Source organism: Sceloporus undulatus, chromosome 4 (genome assembly GCF_019175285.1).
Source record: "Sceloporus undulatus isolate JIND9_A2432 ecotype Alabama chromosome 4, SceUnd_v1.1, whole genome shotgun sequence".
NCBI lineage: Eukaryota > Metazoa > Chordata > Lepidosauria > Squamata > Phrynosomatidae > Sceloporus > Sceloporus undulatus.
The window spans coordinates 14,327,021-14,342,528 of NC_056525.1; the positions used below are offsets into that span (position 1 = coordinate 14,327,021).

Sequence of the window (15,508 nt, forward strand, 5' to 3'; positions counted from 1 at the left end):
GAAGGCAACACTAAAGAGATGAGGAGTTTAGATTATGAACCAAGGAAATAATATTTCCACCAGTATTAGCCAAGATCACAAATGCCTTTAAGCAGAATCAGGGAGATTTGTCAAAGGGATTTTGTGTACTGGACTTCTGGTAAGGCATCCTCTAATTATGTTTCCACTTCCATATGCACCACTGAATGTCATCAGTTTAATCGTTGGTACTATAAAATGAAAACATCATCTTCTCAAGTAAGCAGTCATTTCACTACCAACATCATATCTGATCATAGTTAAACTTTCAGAGATCTATCTAACTGATGATGGTGAGAAGATGCTGCCAGAAGAAGGTTAGCAAGAATGTCAAAACTGAGCAGTCAATAATTTTATTTTTGGACAAAAAACAAATGTTACAATTGCCTAATCCCAAATTTACTAGAATTTTTGGTATGAAATGACACTTCAGTATATTTTAAAGGGGGAACAATGCAGGAATCATCTGGGTTGTCACTTCTGGATTATTAAAACTTTGTTTATATAGTTCAGATTGAGACACGGTCTGAGACTGTCAATGCAGGAAAGAAAAGAAAAAGAAATGAAAACTGAAATCACAAGAAGTGCTGAGAGGTAACATGCTTACATGGTAAGATGCTCTTTCTTCTCTGTCCATTGGCCGGGTCACGTACATTCTCCCTGACACAGGATCAATGTTGAAGACTTCCATAGGTGGTTGGTCAGCTCCCACTCCTGTGATGCTGTATCTTATATGGATATCACTGTCCTTATCTGAACGAATCTGAATAAAACATTAAAGAGAACAATGAATCAGCTTGGAATGTAGAGCAGGAGAAAAGAAAAAGGAGCATGCAGTGACACATAACACCCAAAGTAGCTTATAGATTTTCAAGATGAAAGAAAAAAGAACAGCTTGATTCCACAGTAATTCTACATACGTGTTGGATTTAGACAATAGACAACTCAGCAACTCATTCACAAAAAGTATAATCAGAATCTGACTTTAGGAATCTTCCCAGGCTTTACATTTGCATGAATAATGTAATCTGGCCAGTGCACTCACATTATTTCAGGTGTGCCATAATGAATAAGCTATGTACTCATGCCTTCCACCTCCAGATATTACAAAAACTGATGGGACATCCACAAACTTCTCACCCACAAGGTCAAATAGTTTACATAAATAAGATACTAAAGCATAGAAAATTATTTTCCACTGCAACTCCAAGAATACCCCATAGCCATAATAACCAAAGAATTCTGAGCTCTGTAGTCCAAAAACTTAACTTTTCTTTTTAAATTTTTTTATTAAATACACACACACACACATAGAATAACGAAAGAAATTTTAAAAGAAACAGATATGGAAAAGATACATTTATACATATTTCTTTTGTGTGTAGCTTATATAGTTATGGTAGACTTCCTAGTGTCTCACTACTATCCTTTTTTGTTTAATAAAATAATCCCAATTTTCTGTACATTTTGTCATGTCATGGTCTCTACGCTTTACTGGATATCACGGTTTTTAGTTTTAATTGCTGTTTTTATCCTTGATATTGTATTTTTAATATGTTATACTATTTAATACTGTCTTAAGGGGGGGAGGGATAAAGTGTTTTTAATTGTCATATTTTATATTTTACTGTTGTTAACCGCCCGGATTGGTTTGCCAGAGGGCGGTATACAAATAAATATTATTATTATTATTATTACTGTCTTTGTTTACTTTATGCTGGTTTATTATATTTTTATGTTAGTCACTTGATTGCATAAAGCACACTTAAATCAAATATGATAATCTCTGCTAAAGAGAAAAAATAAGAAAATTCTAAGTCCTTATCCTTTTATAATTTTGAGCGTTTGATTATAAATTGGGGGGAGTATCAGCTCTTTCCAATTCTTCCCACTATTTCATCCTTCCAAAACTAAATTGAGATTTTTTAATATATTAAATAAGTATAACCATAACTCATATAGTAAGATTATAGAATAGAGAAAGAAACTTTTTGCATATTGTCTTTTATCATCTAAGCCCAACATCAGTTATGTCCACTCACAACCTTCCTGTTTTACAATAAACATAACTTTTCAAAGCTCTGGATGGTGCCAAGTGGCCTGAACAGATACAAATGGGAAAAAAGTCAACAACTATGCAAGCACTATCTTGAAGAGCAAGCATAAATAGGACCTGGAGCAATGAATTCAAACTACAAGAAAAGACATTCCACCTCAACACTAGGAATAACTTCTTGACAGTAAGATCTGTTCAGCAGTGGAACACTGGTGGTGCAGTGGTTAAAAGCCTGTATTGAAGCCACTCACTCAAAACCATAAGGTTGCGAGTTCAATACTACCCAGGGCTCAAGCTCGACTCAGGCTTGCATCCTTCTGAGGTTGCTCAAAAGAGTACCCAGCTTGTTGGAGGCAATTAGCTTACAGTTGTAAACTGCTTAGAGACTGCTTAGTTCACTATGAAACGGTATATAAATGAAGCTGCTATTGCTATTGCTGCTAACACACTCCCTCAGAGAACAGTGGAGTCTCCTTCTTTGGAGGTTTTTTAAACAGAACTTGGATGGCCACCTGTCAGGGGTATTCTGACTGTGTATTCCTGCATGGCAGGGGGTTAGACTGGATGGCCCTTGTGGTCTCTTCCAGCTCTATGATTCTATGATCATGTAGTCAGGGATAGGGATGCATTACAAAGGCTGCTCCCATTTTTTCTGTACTATTTAGCTCTGCCATAGGCGTCCACAGATGACTGCAGGGAGCAAAACCTCAAACATACTGCAGTAGGTGTGGCAGGTTCCACATGATTCATAATCTTGTTCAACTGAGATTCTGAATTGTGTAGAAGCTTCCATATGTACAGCTGTCTGCCCAAAGGTCTACCCTGTGCAATTGTCCATGCTATATGTCCATATGCCAAGATATTTGGAGTGAAGCTAGATGGGCTGTATGGCACAGCTCCTGTCATGCCCACACATTGAGTTACCGGCTTTCAGATAACTCACATACAGTGTTCCTTACACAATCACAAAATTGCTGTTCTAGCATAATTAACATTATATGCAAATGAAACTACTTTTTACTGATTTGAAATATGTATATATCCCCCCATGATTGTGTTATCTGGGTAGTTTATTAAAAGATAAAATTAAACATGCAAGTGATAATTTAGTAATGTATAGAGTAATGTATAGAGAAAGAACACAGGGCCTGGGAAAGTATTAAGGTCTTTGCCCAGTGCTGAAATGGCATCAGGGTAGGGATTAGTTGGGTGGCCTCTCTGGAGTCTCAGGTACTAAGGTACTAACTACTGAAAAAGCCATCTCCCTGGTACTTTTCTTTTATCAAGATAGAAAATCTCCATTCTGTTCAAGGTTGTACATGAGATGCCATTGTTGTTCACGTGATGTCATTTTTGTTCATGCAGTACCATTGTGCATGGATAGTAAATGTACATAGATATGCATGGACATTAATCATGGAGCACATTACTCTGGGGTACATGAGCATTTAGAATCATGGAGTTGGAAGAGGTCACAAGGGTCATTCAGGCCAACACCATGCCATGCAGGAACTCACAATCAAAGCCCTCCTGACAGCGGGCCATCAAGCCTCTGGTTAAAAAACTCCATAGAAGGAGACTCTACCACACTCTGAGGGAGTGTGTTCCAATGTCAAACAGCTCTTACTGTCAGGAAGTTCCTCCTAATGTTGAGGTGGAATCTCTTTTTTTTTTTTTTAATATTTTTTATTATTTTTTTTAACTTCTTGACATAAGCAAACTTAATTAATACAATAACAAATCTTTGTTAACCCCACAAGATTCCTCCCACAACGAGAGGACTGGAAGCCATTCATTTTCTAGTTTACTCATCGGCTTGTTTTTAATAAGGTAAGTTAATTTGTCATTTTCCCGTAAGTCTTGTAATTTGGAAAACCATTCTTCTATTGATGGTGTATCTTCTTTTTTCCAGTTTCTGGCTATTACAAGTCTTGCTGCTGTGATAATATAGAGAGTTAGTCTCCAGTGTTTTTTCCCCTTGATTGTCTTTATATCTGCTGTTATATTCAGCAAGTATAATTCGGGAGACATTTCATGATTTGAATCCAGAATTTTTTGGAGATAGTAATGAATTTTCTCCCAAAAACCTTTAACTTTGGCACAAGACCACCAAATATGGTACAAGGTACCCACCTCATTACTACATCTCCAACATTTATCATCAACCGTCTTGTACATTTTTTTCAGTTTATGCGGTGTTAAATACCATCTATTGTATAATTTCATAAAATTCTCCTTTAGGTCTTGAGATGCAGTAAATTTGTTTGTCATATTCCATGCCTTTTGCCAATTTTCGTATATAATTGGGTGACCAATATCTTGTGCCCATTTAATCATGTTTTCTTTTATAATTTCTTTTTCCATCATTCTTTCCAACAGGATTTTATATATTTTTGATATTTTTTTCCTATCTGGCTTCCACCAAAGCTCATCCAGCTTATTCGGGTCTTTTTCTAGCCCTGGATTTTTAACATCTTCTTTAAATCTAGACTTAATCTGATTATATGTAAGCCAGTCAAGGTGAATATTCTTTTGTCTAAGTTCTTCAATTGATTTCAAAGTAACTTCTCCGTCAATTCCTGCCTTTGTTACGTCTTTATATGTTAACCACTTTTTAATCTTCTTATTAAAATCGAAGTACCCCTCTTTAATTGAATTCCATAATGGTATTTTATTATAAAACATAGACTTAATTTTTTGCCATGTTACATAAAGAGCGCTCCTTACTAGATGGTCGTTGAAGCTTTTACTATTGGCTTTGTCGTATATAATATGTGAGTGCCAGCTATGTTTTAGATCAAAACCCTCAAGTTCTAATATATCCCTGTTGTTTAACTTAATCCAATCTTGTATCCAGATGAGATTTGAAGCCCATGAATAGATTTTCAAATCGGGCAAAGCATACCCTCCTCTCTCTTTAGAATCTTTCAGTACCTCCCATCTTATTCTCCCTCGTTTCCCTTTCCATATAAATTTCCTTAATATTTTATTCCAGTTATTCCACGTTTTTTCCTTAATTTTAAGTGGGAGGTTCATTAAAAGAAAAAGGATTTTCGGGAGTGTTGCCATTTTTATAGTTGAAATTCTGCCTAAAATTGACAAATTTAGTTTGTTCCAACTTGTTAGTTCAGTTTGAATTTCTTTCCACCTCTTCTTATAATTCAGCTCGAAAAGACCTTTGTTATCTTTGGAGAGCCATATTCCTAAATATTTAATTTTATTTGTGGAATTGCAACCACTTAATTTTGTAAGAGATATCTCTTCTTGTTTTGTCATATTTTTTATAAGGAGCCATGTTTTTCCCTTATTCAGTTTAAAACCTGCATGTTGCCCAAACTGCTTTATTTCAGCCATTAAAGTTTCTACACTCGTTGCGGGATCTTCTGTTATAGCCACTAAATCATCAGCGAAAGCTAAAATCTTTCTCTCTTTACCTTTCGTTTTATTGCCACATATTTTTTTTATTTTCTCTTATTGCGTTTAGTAGCACTTCAATTGTAAGAACAAAGAGAAGAGGAGACAGGGGACACCCCTGTCTCGTGCCCTTTTGTATTTTGAATTCTTGTGATTTGTCTCTATTTATTTTCACTTGTGCATATTGGTCTTTATAGATTTGTTCTATATTCTTAATGAAATTATCCCCCAGATTCATCCTTTCTAACACTTCTAGCATAAAGTTCCAACGAACATTATCGAATGCCTTTTCGGCGTCTATAAATGTTAGAGCAACTTTTTTGTCTTTCCTTTTATTATAGTACTCAATGATGTTTAGAATCGTTCTTATGTTATGTTTTGCTTGTCTGCCCGGTAAAAAACCGTTCTGATCATTCTTTATTGTTGTTGCTAAAATCTTCCTAAGTCTTTTAGCGAGAATCAATGCAAAAATTTTGTAATCTCCATTTAGGAGAGATATCGGTCTGTAGTTTTCGACCAGAAGAGGGTCCTTACCCTCTTTAGGAATTACTACGATGTTTGCTTTGGTCCAAGAGGATGGTACACCTTGTTCTGCAATTGCATTTAAGGTGTCACAGAGAGGACCTAACAGCTCGTTTTTAAATACTTTATAATATTTGGCTGTAAAGCCATCTGGGCCTGGAGCTTTGTCCTCCTTTAACTCCTGTATAGTTTGAAGAACCTCTGATGGAGTAAATGGTACGTTAAGTACCTCTTTTTGCTCATCCGTTATCTTCTCAATATTTTGCTGATCCAAATAGTTTCTTAATCGACTAATGTCCTCTATTGATGCTGACTCATCTTTATATAAATTTGTATAAAAGGTTCCAAATGCTTTTTTAATCTTTTCTTGTTTATTTGTTATTTTATCTTTATATTTTATTTCACTAATCATACTTTTTTTCCTTTCTTTTTTGATCTTTCTTGCAAGCCAGCGGCTAACTTTATTTGCGTTCTCGAAATAGTTTTGTTTTGCTTTTTTAAGTTCTGTGGCTAATTCATCTGTTATCTCGGCTTGCAACTGCCTTTGAAGCATTTGAATTTCCTTAGCTAGTTTCTTATTCTGCGGATTTTTAGCAAGGGTCCTCTCTTTCGAATTTAATTCATTAATTAACTTATTTTTTTTCTCTATCGCTCTTTTTTTTTGCTCTCTTGCTCTTTGAAGGAGGTATCCTCTTACGACTACTTTACTAGTGTCCCAAACTAAACTCATAGGCATACCAGGAGTACAATTTTCTTTGAAAAAAAAAGTTAATTCTTTCTTCATTTTATTAACAAATTTTTCATCTATCAATAGGTCATCCTTGAGTTTCCATTCATAGTTGCTTAATTGATTAAAAGAAATACAAAGTTCTATTAGATTATGGTCCGAGAGGGTCCTAGGTGACAACTCCATTTTGTTTACCTTTGGGAATAAATCCCTTGAAACCAAAAAAAGATCGATTCTTGAAAGGGACCTATGAGAATCCGAAAAAAAGTGAATCCCTTCTTATTGCCATACAATCTTGGCCACACGTCAAGTAAATCCTGTTCATCTATCATAGATAAACAGCTCACTGGTAGCCTGCCTTGACTCCTCTTGGTACCTTTCACTGAGTTTCTATCCCTCTGAGGCTTGATAACACCGTTAAAATCTCCTGCCAGAATCACATTAGTCTTATTGTAGTCCAGTAGTTTTTGATTTAGGAGCTCGAAGAACCTATCTTTTCTCTCGTGTGGGGCATAGATATTTGCTAAAATAAATTTTTCTGCTCCTGTTGATATTTCTACCATTGCTAATCTACCCTCTAAGTCCGTGAATAACTGTTTTGCATGGTATTTTTGATTTACAAAAATCGCCACGCCACGCTTCTTCTTTTTTTTATTGCTTGAATAATAGAGATTCCCTAATTTTGAGTTCCTTAAGTAGCGAACCTCATTTTCTCTTATTTTTGTTTCCTGTAAGCAAACGATATCTAAACCACTTTTCTCTAATACGTGAAAAATTTGTTTCCTTTTTTTGCTAGCATTCAATCCTTTTACGTTCCAAGATCCAATTTTTATCTGCATCTTTTCTAATTAACTATGAAATTGGTGCTTATTTCCTTGAATTCCCCCCTCTGTTTTCTTCCCCGCCTTGCCTGTCTTACGTGCTGCTTCTTCTTTTTCGCGGGTCCTTTCTTTCTTTCTTCCCTTCCTTTCCACCTGCTGGATTTTTTTTATGCTCTTTTGGATCCGCCCCTTGATCTATTTTTTCTGCAGTACCTTCCTCGTTTATCTTTCTTAGGAACTCTTTAGCTTTGTCGATTGTATTAACTATGTGTCTCCTCTGGTTGTATATTAGGTTAATACCCTCCAGCCTTTCCCATCTATAGTTTATGTTCTTTCTTTGAAGCTCCCTCGTCAAGAATTTATAGTCCTGTCTCTTTTTTAATACTTGCGATGGTAAATCTTTGTAAATCTCGATATTCAGTCCCTCTATTTTAAACTGTTCTTTATAGTTTTGTTGGAGTATTTCCGCTTTGATCCTTGAGTTCAAAAAATATATTGTTATATCTCTTGGCAGTTGCCTATCCCTTGCTACTCTCGAGTTCCCACAATTCTTTTAACAAATAGTTTTACAAGCTTACAAATATATCCGGCGGAGGAAAAGAGGTAAGTAAAACACTCTAAGTACCCCTGTAAGGTTGAGGCCTTACAATCCCCAAAAGGCAATCTCTAAAAAATGTCCTCATTATATTAACTTCCAAAATATTTCACCAAAGACAATATCCCTTCTATGGGAGTCCAGTACTCGCAAGCCCCATGAATAATATTAACTAACTATAAACTTTGCCCTGTACTTAAGAGGAATAAAGAAGAAAGAAAAAAAGAAAAAAAAAGGGGGGGGAAATCACTGTCTCCTCCTCCTCCGCCGCCTGAGGAGGGCTGGTGGTGTAGCTGGGGCTTTTGAAGGCCCCGCTGCGCTCCCCAAAACGCCGCCCGTGGAGGGTGTGTGTGGAGGGTTGGGAGGTGGAATCTCTTTTCCTGTAGCTTGCATCCATTGTTCAGGTCCTATTCACTGGAGCAGCAGGAAAAAAGCTTGCTTCATCCACAATGTGACACCCCTTCAAATATTTAAACAGGGTGTCATATCACCTCTTAACATTCTCTTCTCCAGGCTAAACATCCCCACCTTCCTTAGTTTCTCCTCATAAGGCATAGTTTCCAGATCCTTCACCATTTTGGTTGCCCTCCTCTGGACACACTCCAGCTTGTCAACATCCTTTTTGAATTGTGGTGCCCAGAAGTGGATACAGGATTCCAGGTGAGGCCTGACCAAAGTAGAATAAAGTGGCACCATTACTTCACTTCATCTAGACACTATACTTCTATTAATGCAGCCTAGAATTGCATGGGCCTTTTTAGTTGCTGCATCACACTGCTGACTCATGTTCAGCTTGTGGTCTACTAGTATTTGTGCCTCCCATTGAAATTTGGAGTCTTAGGCCCCATTCAGACTGGCATCAAAAATCTGGAAGGAACTGGACTGATTCGGATGCCCCTCCCCCGAATCTCTCTGTTAGCAAGTGCCCACTAAAAAAGAGGGGCATTTTAAATTGAATGCATTCTGTGCCTGCTGTCAATCAAGCGATCGTCATGGTGATGTTTTTGCAGGGGCATCGGAAGTGTCCTCCCCCTCCTTTTTTTTTAAAGAGCCATGCACAAAATGCCCCAAAGTGTCAATTTTTTAAAAACCTCTTTTTGTGTATTGTGGGTATATGTGGGCATTTGTGTCAGATTATTATTATTAGCCCGAATCTGGATACCTCAGTGTATGGGGCATTTCCTTGTGCAAGCCCCGATATGGATTGTGATGGATTCGGATCCAATATGAACTTCACGTGCAAGAATCACTTTCAAACCCGTTTTTTTCTGTAGTCTGAATGGCCCCTTAGTTCAGTTTATATCATGGGAGGGTTTCTGTTATGTAACCGTGACAGGGCAGATGAGTTAGAGAGAGTTTTTATTTCTTCTGTTTTAATGGAGTTTCAGAATCACTTTCTCACCCAAACACAATTTTTCCAAAGGGAAACAACACAAACATACAAAGAGATCCACACACAGAATCTCATTCAGATTTCTAGTAAATATGAGAAAAACAAACAGGCAAGTTAAGAAGTTTAAAAAAACTTGAGTTATCCCTTTACTATCTTAAGTTAATTTTCTGATCAGCTACTTAAAGACTCTCTTCCAACATCAAACTTATTGCTGAATTGGGGTGGATAATACAATATATCCATCAAAGTGGAAATGGATAAGTTGCCACCCCTCCCCATTCAGCAAATGGATGGGGATCTTGATGACAAAGAAATGCTCTCTTTAACTTAGCAGGTTTATAAAGAAAGAGGGAGAAGTAGCATGAGATAGGGATAGATAAAGAGACAATAGAAATCTGCCTTGTAGCAAAGAACAGTTTAAACTTTGCTGTCACAGGACAGCCACTGAGTGGAGGAAAGCAGGATGGATGGATAAAGATGTGCTTTGCATGCACCAGACACAAAGAGAAGACTGGGTTAATAAATAAATAAATGAACAAGCAAACAAACATGTTCCGCTCTCTGGCTGAATATATGTAGCTTCACAAGGGGAGTCTGAGGGCATGTTTGTCCTTCAGAGAAGAGGTCAACCAAAGAAGGGGTGCTGGTTTTCTTCCTTTCATCTCTGGTGCATTTTCTCTTCTGTTCTGAAAGGCTGCCCAACAAAACAAACAAAACAAAACTGGCTGCTAACCATGTCATGCATTCAGATTTTTTTTAACTTGAGGAACCATCTTCATTTTTGTGAAAACAATTCTTGGTGCAACAGCCAAGTTTGACAGTTGGGCAGTCAATTGTTTAATAGGAAGGTAAATTAAATTGTCTAATTTAAATGAACTTAGTGATTGTGATGATTACCCAAACTTCAAAAGAAGTTTTTTCCCCTTCTGAAATACAGAAAGGAGTGTTAGATAACAAGCAAATTCATAAACATGGGCATGCTACAATTAAAGGACATCCACTGGATTAGCCAAGGCTGATTCTGTCCCCAAATCAGGCCAGATTAGAATAGATCAGTTTCACATCTTTGTCTCTAGATGTTCACTCTGTGCATGAAGGGATAAGTGAAGTTTTTCATTACTTCTGACACTGCTGTGTTCTAAAGGGCTTGGCTCTTGGCTTTTCATGTTGACATGAAGGAGGTCTGAAAAGGGGGCACATGAACATTAACAGGTGTATGTGTTCAGGTACTCATTTTCAGATCACCAAATCTGCCTGTGAAGGTTGGGAATGGGGCCAGACATACACACTATAGGGCCATACTACACCCACGCTGACATACAATTTAAAAAGGCCATAAAATGATGGGGATGCTTTATGAATTACAGTGTCATAACAATGCCACAATTAACTTTTCTATTCAAATTATAAAAGCACAAGTAAAAACAACATTCTCAGAATCTGGTCCTGGGAATCCTATTTTCAAATAATGGATTCCTTGATGCTAAAACTGTACTGAATGGGAAGAATCTTGAGAGCTGTCTATTTACAGCCTTGCTAACAAGGCAATAGGCTAAGCAACATACCGTAGCACGTGAAGCTTGAGACCAAGAACCAAGACAGAATAATGAATGATCAGAAATTAGTGATGCAAAGATGCTAATATAGGTAGAGAACATCCATTGTTTCATTGCAACACAGAAGGTCCCACCCACCTATTCTTTCAGTTGAACCTGTTCTAATATTCATCATTTTCTCCTCTCAAAATTCCAGGCACTGAAACCTGTATACAGTAAGCCTAGCAGGGATTTCCATTAGTCTGTTGATGAACTCACTCAGTTAAAGCTGTTGTTGTTGCATGTATACTATATATAAAAACATATTTAGTTAAAATTTTATTTTAGTTACGTTAATCCTTCTTATCCTTTCTCCATAATTTTGATACTCCTTTCCATTTCTCCTCATATTGTTGGGTTGTCTTTCCATTGATATACATACACTTCTAAATTGAGGGTCACTTGGACAATAATGTGGAACAAAAGTGATGGTGTTGTGTTACAGCATGCCTGTGCCATACGTGGCTTTAACCTTACACGGAAGTTTAAGTCGCTGGGGGAATGAATGGCACATGTGCCTGTGGCACGCATGCTGCGCTGAACATGCAAGCACTCCCCTATTGCAACCAATGGGGTTTGAGTTTACGCATTTTTTCCCATACACGGGGGGATCTGGAACGGATCCCCATGTATGGAGAGGGCCCACTGTATTATGAAACTAACAAGACTGGACTACTGTGAGGATAACTGAAAGCAACTGAAAGTGAGGCTAGCATTTTCTTGAGTAAGAAGAGGAGTGGAAACTTTTAGAAATGATGTTACATTGTTACTGAGCCAATCGGGTTTGCCCTTGTGATTACAGCACAGCATAGGCCTCACAGACTTTTTGCTGGTTCCTTAGCTGTGGCCTTGTCTACATGCACCATAAGGTCCATACCCCACCCCTTTCTGGCATCATCCTGTTTGGATTATGCATAGCCCAAACCCTGCTTTCAGTGCTGGAAGTCCCGACCATGCATGTGTTAGGTCTGAGACATGGCCTGGATTCCAAGGTGGGCTGTCAGGGCTGTGGATGGCAAATTTTAGTCTAATGGACCAGAGGCAGAAGGTAAGTCAGGAAACAGCCCATGTATAAACACAGCAAGGCTGTGTTCCAATTATCTGATGGGCCAAAGACAAGAGGCAGAGTGAAGGGTAAACACAGCAAGGAAGAGTTCCAGGAGTCCACGGGGCCAGAGGCAGAATCAGGAGACAGACCAGTGGCATCCCTACACCAGGGAACACCTGGTGGGGGGAGGGATTTCCAGGTTGGATTTCCAGTGGGGTTTCCTGAAGTCCAGGCCCTGAAGGATGTCTGGGGGGGCGCAGCCCTGCCCTGCAGGCTGGAGCCCTGCCCCTGCAGTCATGAGCAGTGTCTACACAGGCCCAGAGAGGACCCACGCAGGCCTGAGTGCCCAAAACAGTGCCTGCACAGGCCAAACAGCACTCGTGGGTGTGGGGAGACAAATGGGCATCACTCCCCTTCTGGGGTGTTACCTAGTGTTACCCAGTGTGGTCCACATCCTCCCAGTGATGCCACTGAGACAGACCAAGTCTAAGTGTGGCAAAGCTAACAAGGCAAAATGCAACCACAGACTGTGTTGCTGTGGCAAGGGTTGAGAAGCCAATGCAGCCCTTAAATGGTTGTAAATCCAGCTGCCCTACATGAGTAGAGCCAGCTGTGCCTGTTGGCTTAGCCCTGATCCTTCCAGGACTGTGGCAGTTCAGGCCTGGTCCTGCAAAGACTTTGGCAGCAGGACTCTAGCAGCCAGAAATCCCATCCTGCAATGACTTACATAGGTGAATCTTTACAGTTCAGTACATCCTACATCAGAACTGGGGCATAACAACATTACAACGAAGTAAAACAAACAAACAAACATACATACATGTTGTACCAGATCTTCTGGGAAGATCTGAAGCTCTTTGTTCCCATGCCATGATGGCTGTCTGCACAGGGGTACCACTGGGCTGCACAGCACATCCACTGCCATCACGGGTTGCTTACCTCTGAAGTCTGAATGAGGTGCCCAGTGACGGTCACATGTTCAGCACCTCATTCTGTCCTCAGAATAAAAGATCCACAGTGGTGGCAGATGCACTGTCTGGTGCAACAGAATGCCTGTGCAGACAACTGCTACAGAGTATGGATGGAGGCCAAGGCAATGAGGGGTTGAAACCAGGCAGCTATGGGGCCAGAATGCTCAAGGTTACCCCTGGAATATCCTGGAAATTGCAGACAAGGCCTGTGCCAGTCTAATGACCTGCCCATCTTCCTAAGCAGTTTTTAGGAATTGACCTTAACTCTCTTTTCTGACTGTGTCTTATTCCTAGTCAGGGTCTTAGCTTCACCACAAAATATATATATATCTACTCACTTCTTCTTTGCAGGGGGACAAAATCCACATAGAATACTGTATGACAAATGGTATAGAAACTACTACCAAAAGTGTATAAAAGAGTTTAACACCACTTTAATGCCATGACTCTATCCTACAGAATCATGGGATTTGTAGTTCGGTGAGGCACCAGAATTCTATGATAGATCAAGCTGAATACCTCATCGAACTACAGATCCCAGGATTCAGCGGGATGGAACCATGACAGTTCAAGTAGTGTCAAACTGCTTTATTTTTTGCAGTGTGGAAGAGCAATACTCAATATTCAAAATATGTGTGTGTGTGTGGGGGGGGGGGGGGGGGAGGATGATGGTGGCTCATCCTCCAGGTTCTCCGTCTGCTCAGGCCAGAGGTCACCTAGCAAAACATTAACCCAAATCTGCCTGGCCTAGCTGTAATGAAACTACACTCAGTATATTAAACCCACCATAACCTTTCAAGAGTTTCAATTCCTGAGTTGTTTAAAAATACTATCAATATTAGTCACAGTACATAATAGTATCATTGTGCAATAAAATATCCTTTATTACAAAGCTCTTAATGCTCTTGGGCATCAGAGCAGCTCAAATGAAAATAACCAAGTCTTGTATGCTATCATACACTCCATGTTTAATGGAAATCAAACAATGCAAACATATTCAAATCCTTTAAATGAGAACACTTAAGAATTTATTTAAGCATGTCAAGTTTGGCTCATTAAACATCATGGAAATATTTTTATATGGCTACATCTTATTGCTCGCTGAGATTTGTAAGTAAGGTTTCAAGCTTTTTTTTTTTTGAGGGCTTGTTGTATGTTTAAGTAATCACTTATGTAAATAAAATTCTCAAATACAATTTTGCTATCACTTTTGTAGATTAGTCAAATGAGAGTTTTGAAATGTTGCCTCTTCAAGTATCTACTGAAGTATTTTTAGTACTGTACAGTACATATTTCTGCATGCCTTCCTGCCCCAAAATCCAGTGGCCAACTTAAAATGAATAAACTAAAATGTGAAAAATCAAACAACTTATGCAATTAGTAAGTGGGACCTATTAAAAATATGGCATAAATCCTATTGTTTGGGAGTAGTTCTCACCATTGAATCAATAGGATTTATCTGTGCATTGACTCACAGTTCAACAGTTGCATACCTTCCAACATTTCACAGATGAAAATTAGAGCACATGTGGCAAAGCAAAATCAGCGTATGGTCAAGATGGCAAAAGTTATTACTGAACAAGAACACACAAGCTAGAAGAGGCTGCAGTTGTTTCCTTTTGCTTGAGCTTACTGGGAAAGGCAAAACTGCACCCCTCTTCTCTTCTTAGCTAACTGAATATCTCTTTTGCACTTTATAATAATATAATAATGAAATAATAATAATAATAATAATAATAATAATATTTTATTTATATACTGCCCTGTGGCGAACCAGTCCGGGTGGTTTACAACATTAAAATAACATACAGCATAAAAACAATATATTTCCCTCCCCCCTTAAAAAGTTATTAAACTGCATATCTAAATTAAAACCACAATAACTAGTTAGAACAACAATAAATTAAACAAAATAATACCAACCGATAAACCACTGCAACTTCAGTTCTAAAGAAAAGAAAAGGGGGCTTTGGAGACATTACTGAGGAAATTGAAGTAAGCTGTAGAAAAAAAGAAACTGGGACATTTTTAAAGCATCTGAAAAGTGGGATGACTGACGATTAATTGGGACTGCCACATTTGGACAGTTGGAGCCTATAATATGTCACTGACTTAATGGCTTTAGCTGGTACTAACCAGCAGTTTTCAGGTCTATATGTTTATTTAGGGAAGCCTTCAAAATTCTCTATTCTCAAAAAAGAAGATGGCCAGAATAGGTGAACAGGAAGATACTAGCTGGTGAGACAGTGAGTGAACAAGCCAGGGCCATCTGGGAAAATAATAAGTGAACATTAGCTAGTGAGAGAGGCTGTAAATGAGCTCATGCCTTGCTATATAAAGCTGTATGC

The 15,508-nt window shown here is 38.4% G+C and overlaps 1 protein-coding gene across 14 annotated transcripts in view; it reads right to left on the reverse strand.

The window, feature by feature from the left end:
• CDH4 (cadherin 4) overlaps positions 1-15,508 on the reverse strand; it is a 1,166,202-nt gene that overhangs the window by 266,499 nt on the left and 884,195 nt on the right. For 13 of the 14 annotated variants that reach the window (XM_042462689.1, XM_042462688.1, XM_042462685.1 and 10 more), the window contains one exon: positions 626-781. In XM_042462689.1, the coding sequence (XP_042318623.1) occupies positions 626-781 (156 nt within the window). Of the gene's footprint in view, positions 1-625; positions 782-8,681; positions 8,727-15,508 lie in introns of those variants that run through there. The other variant, XM_042462696.1, reaches the window with a different exon arrangement.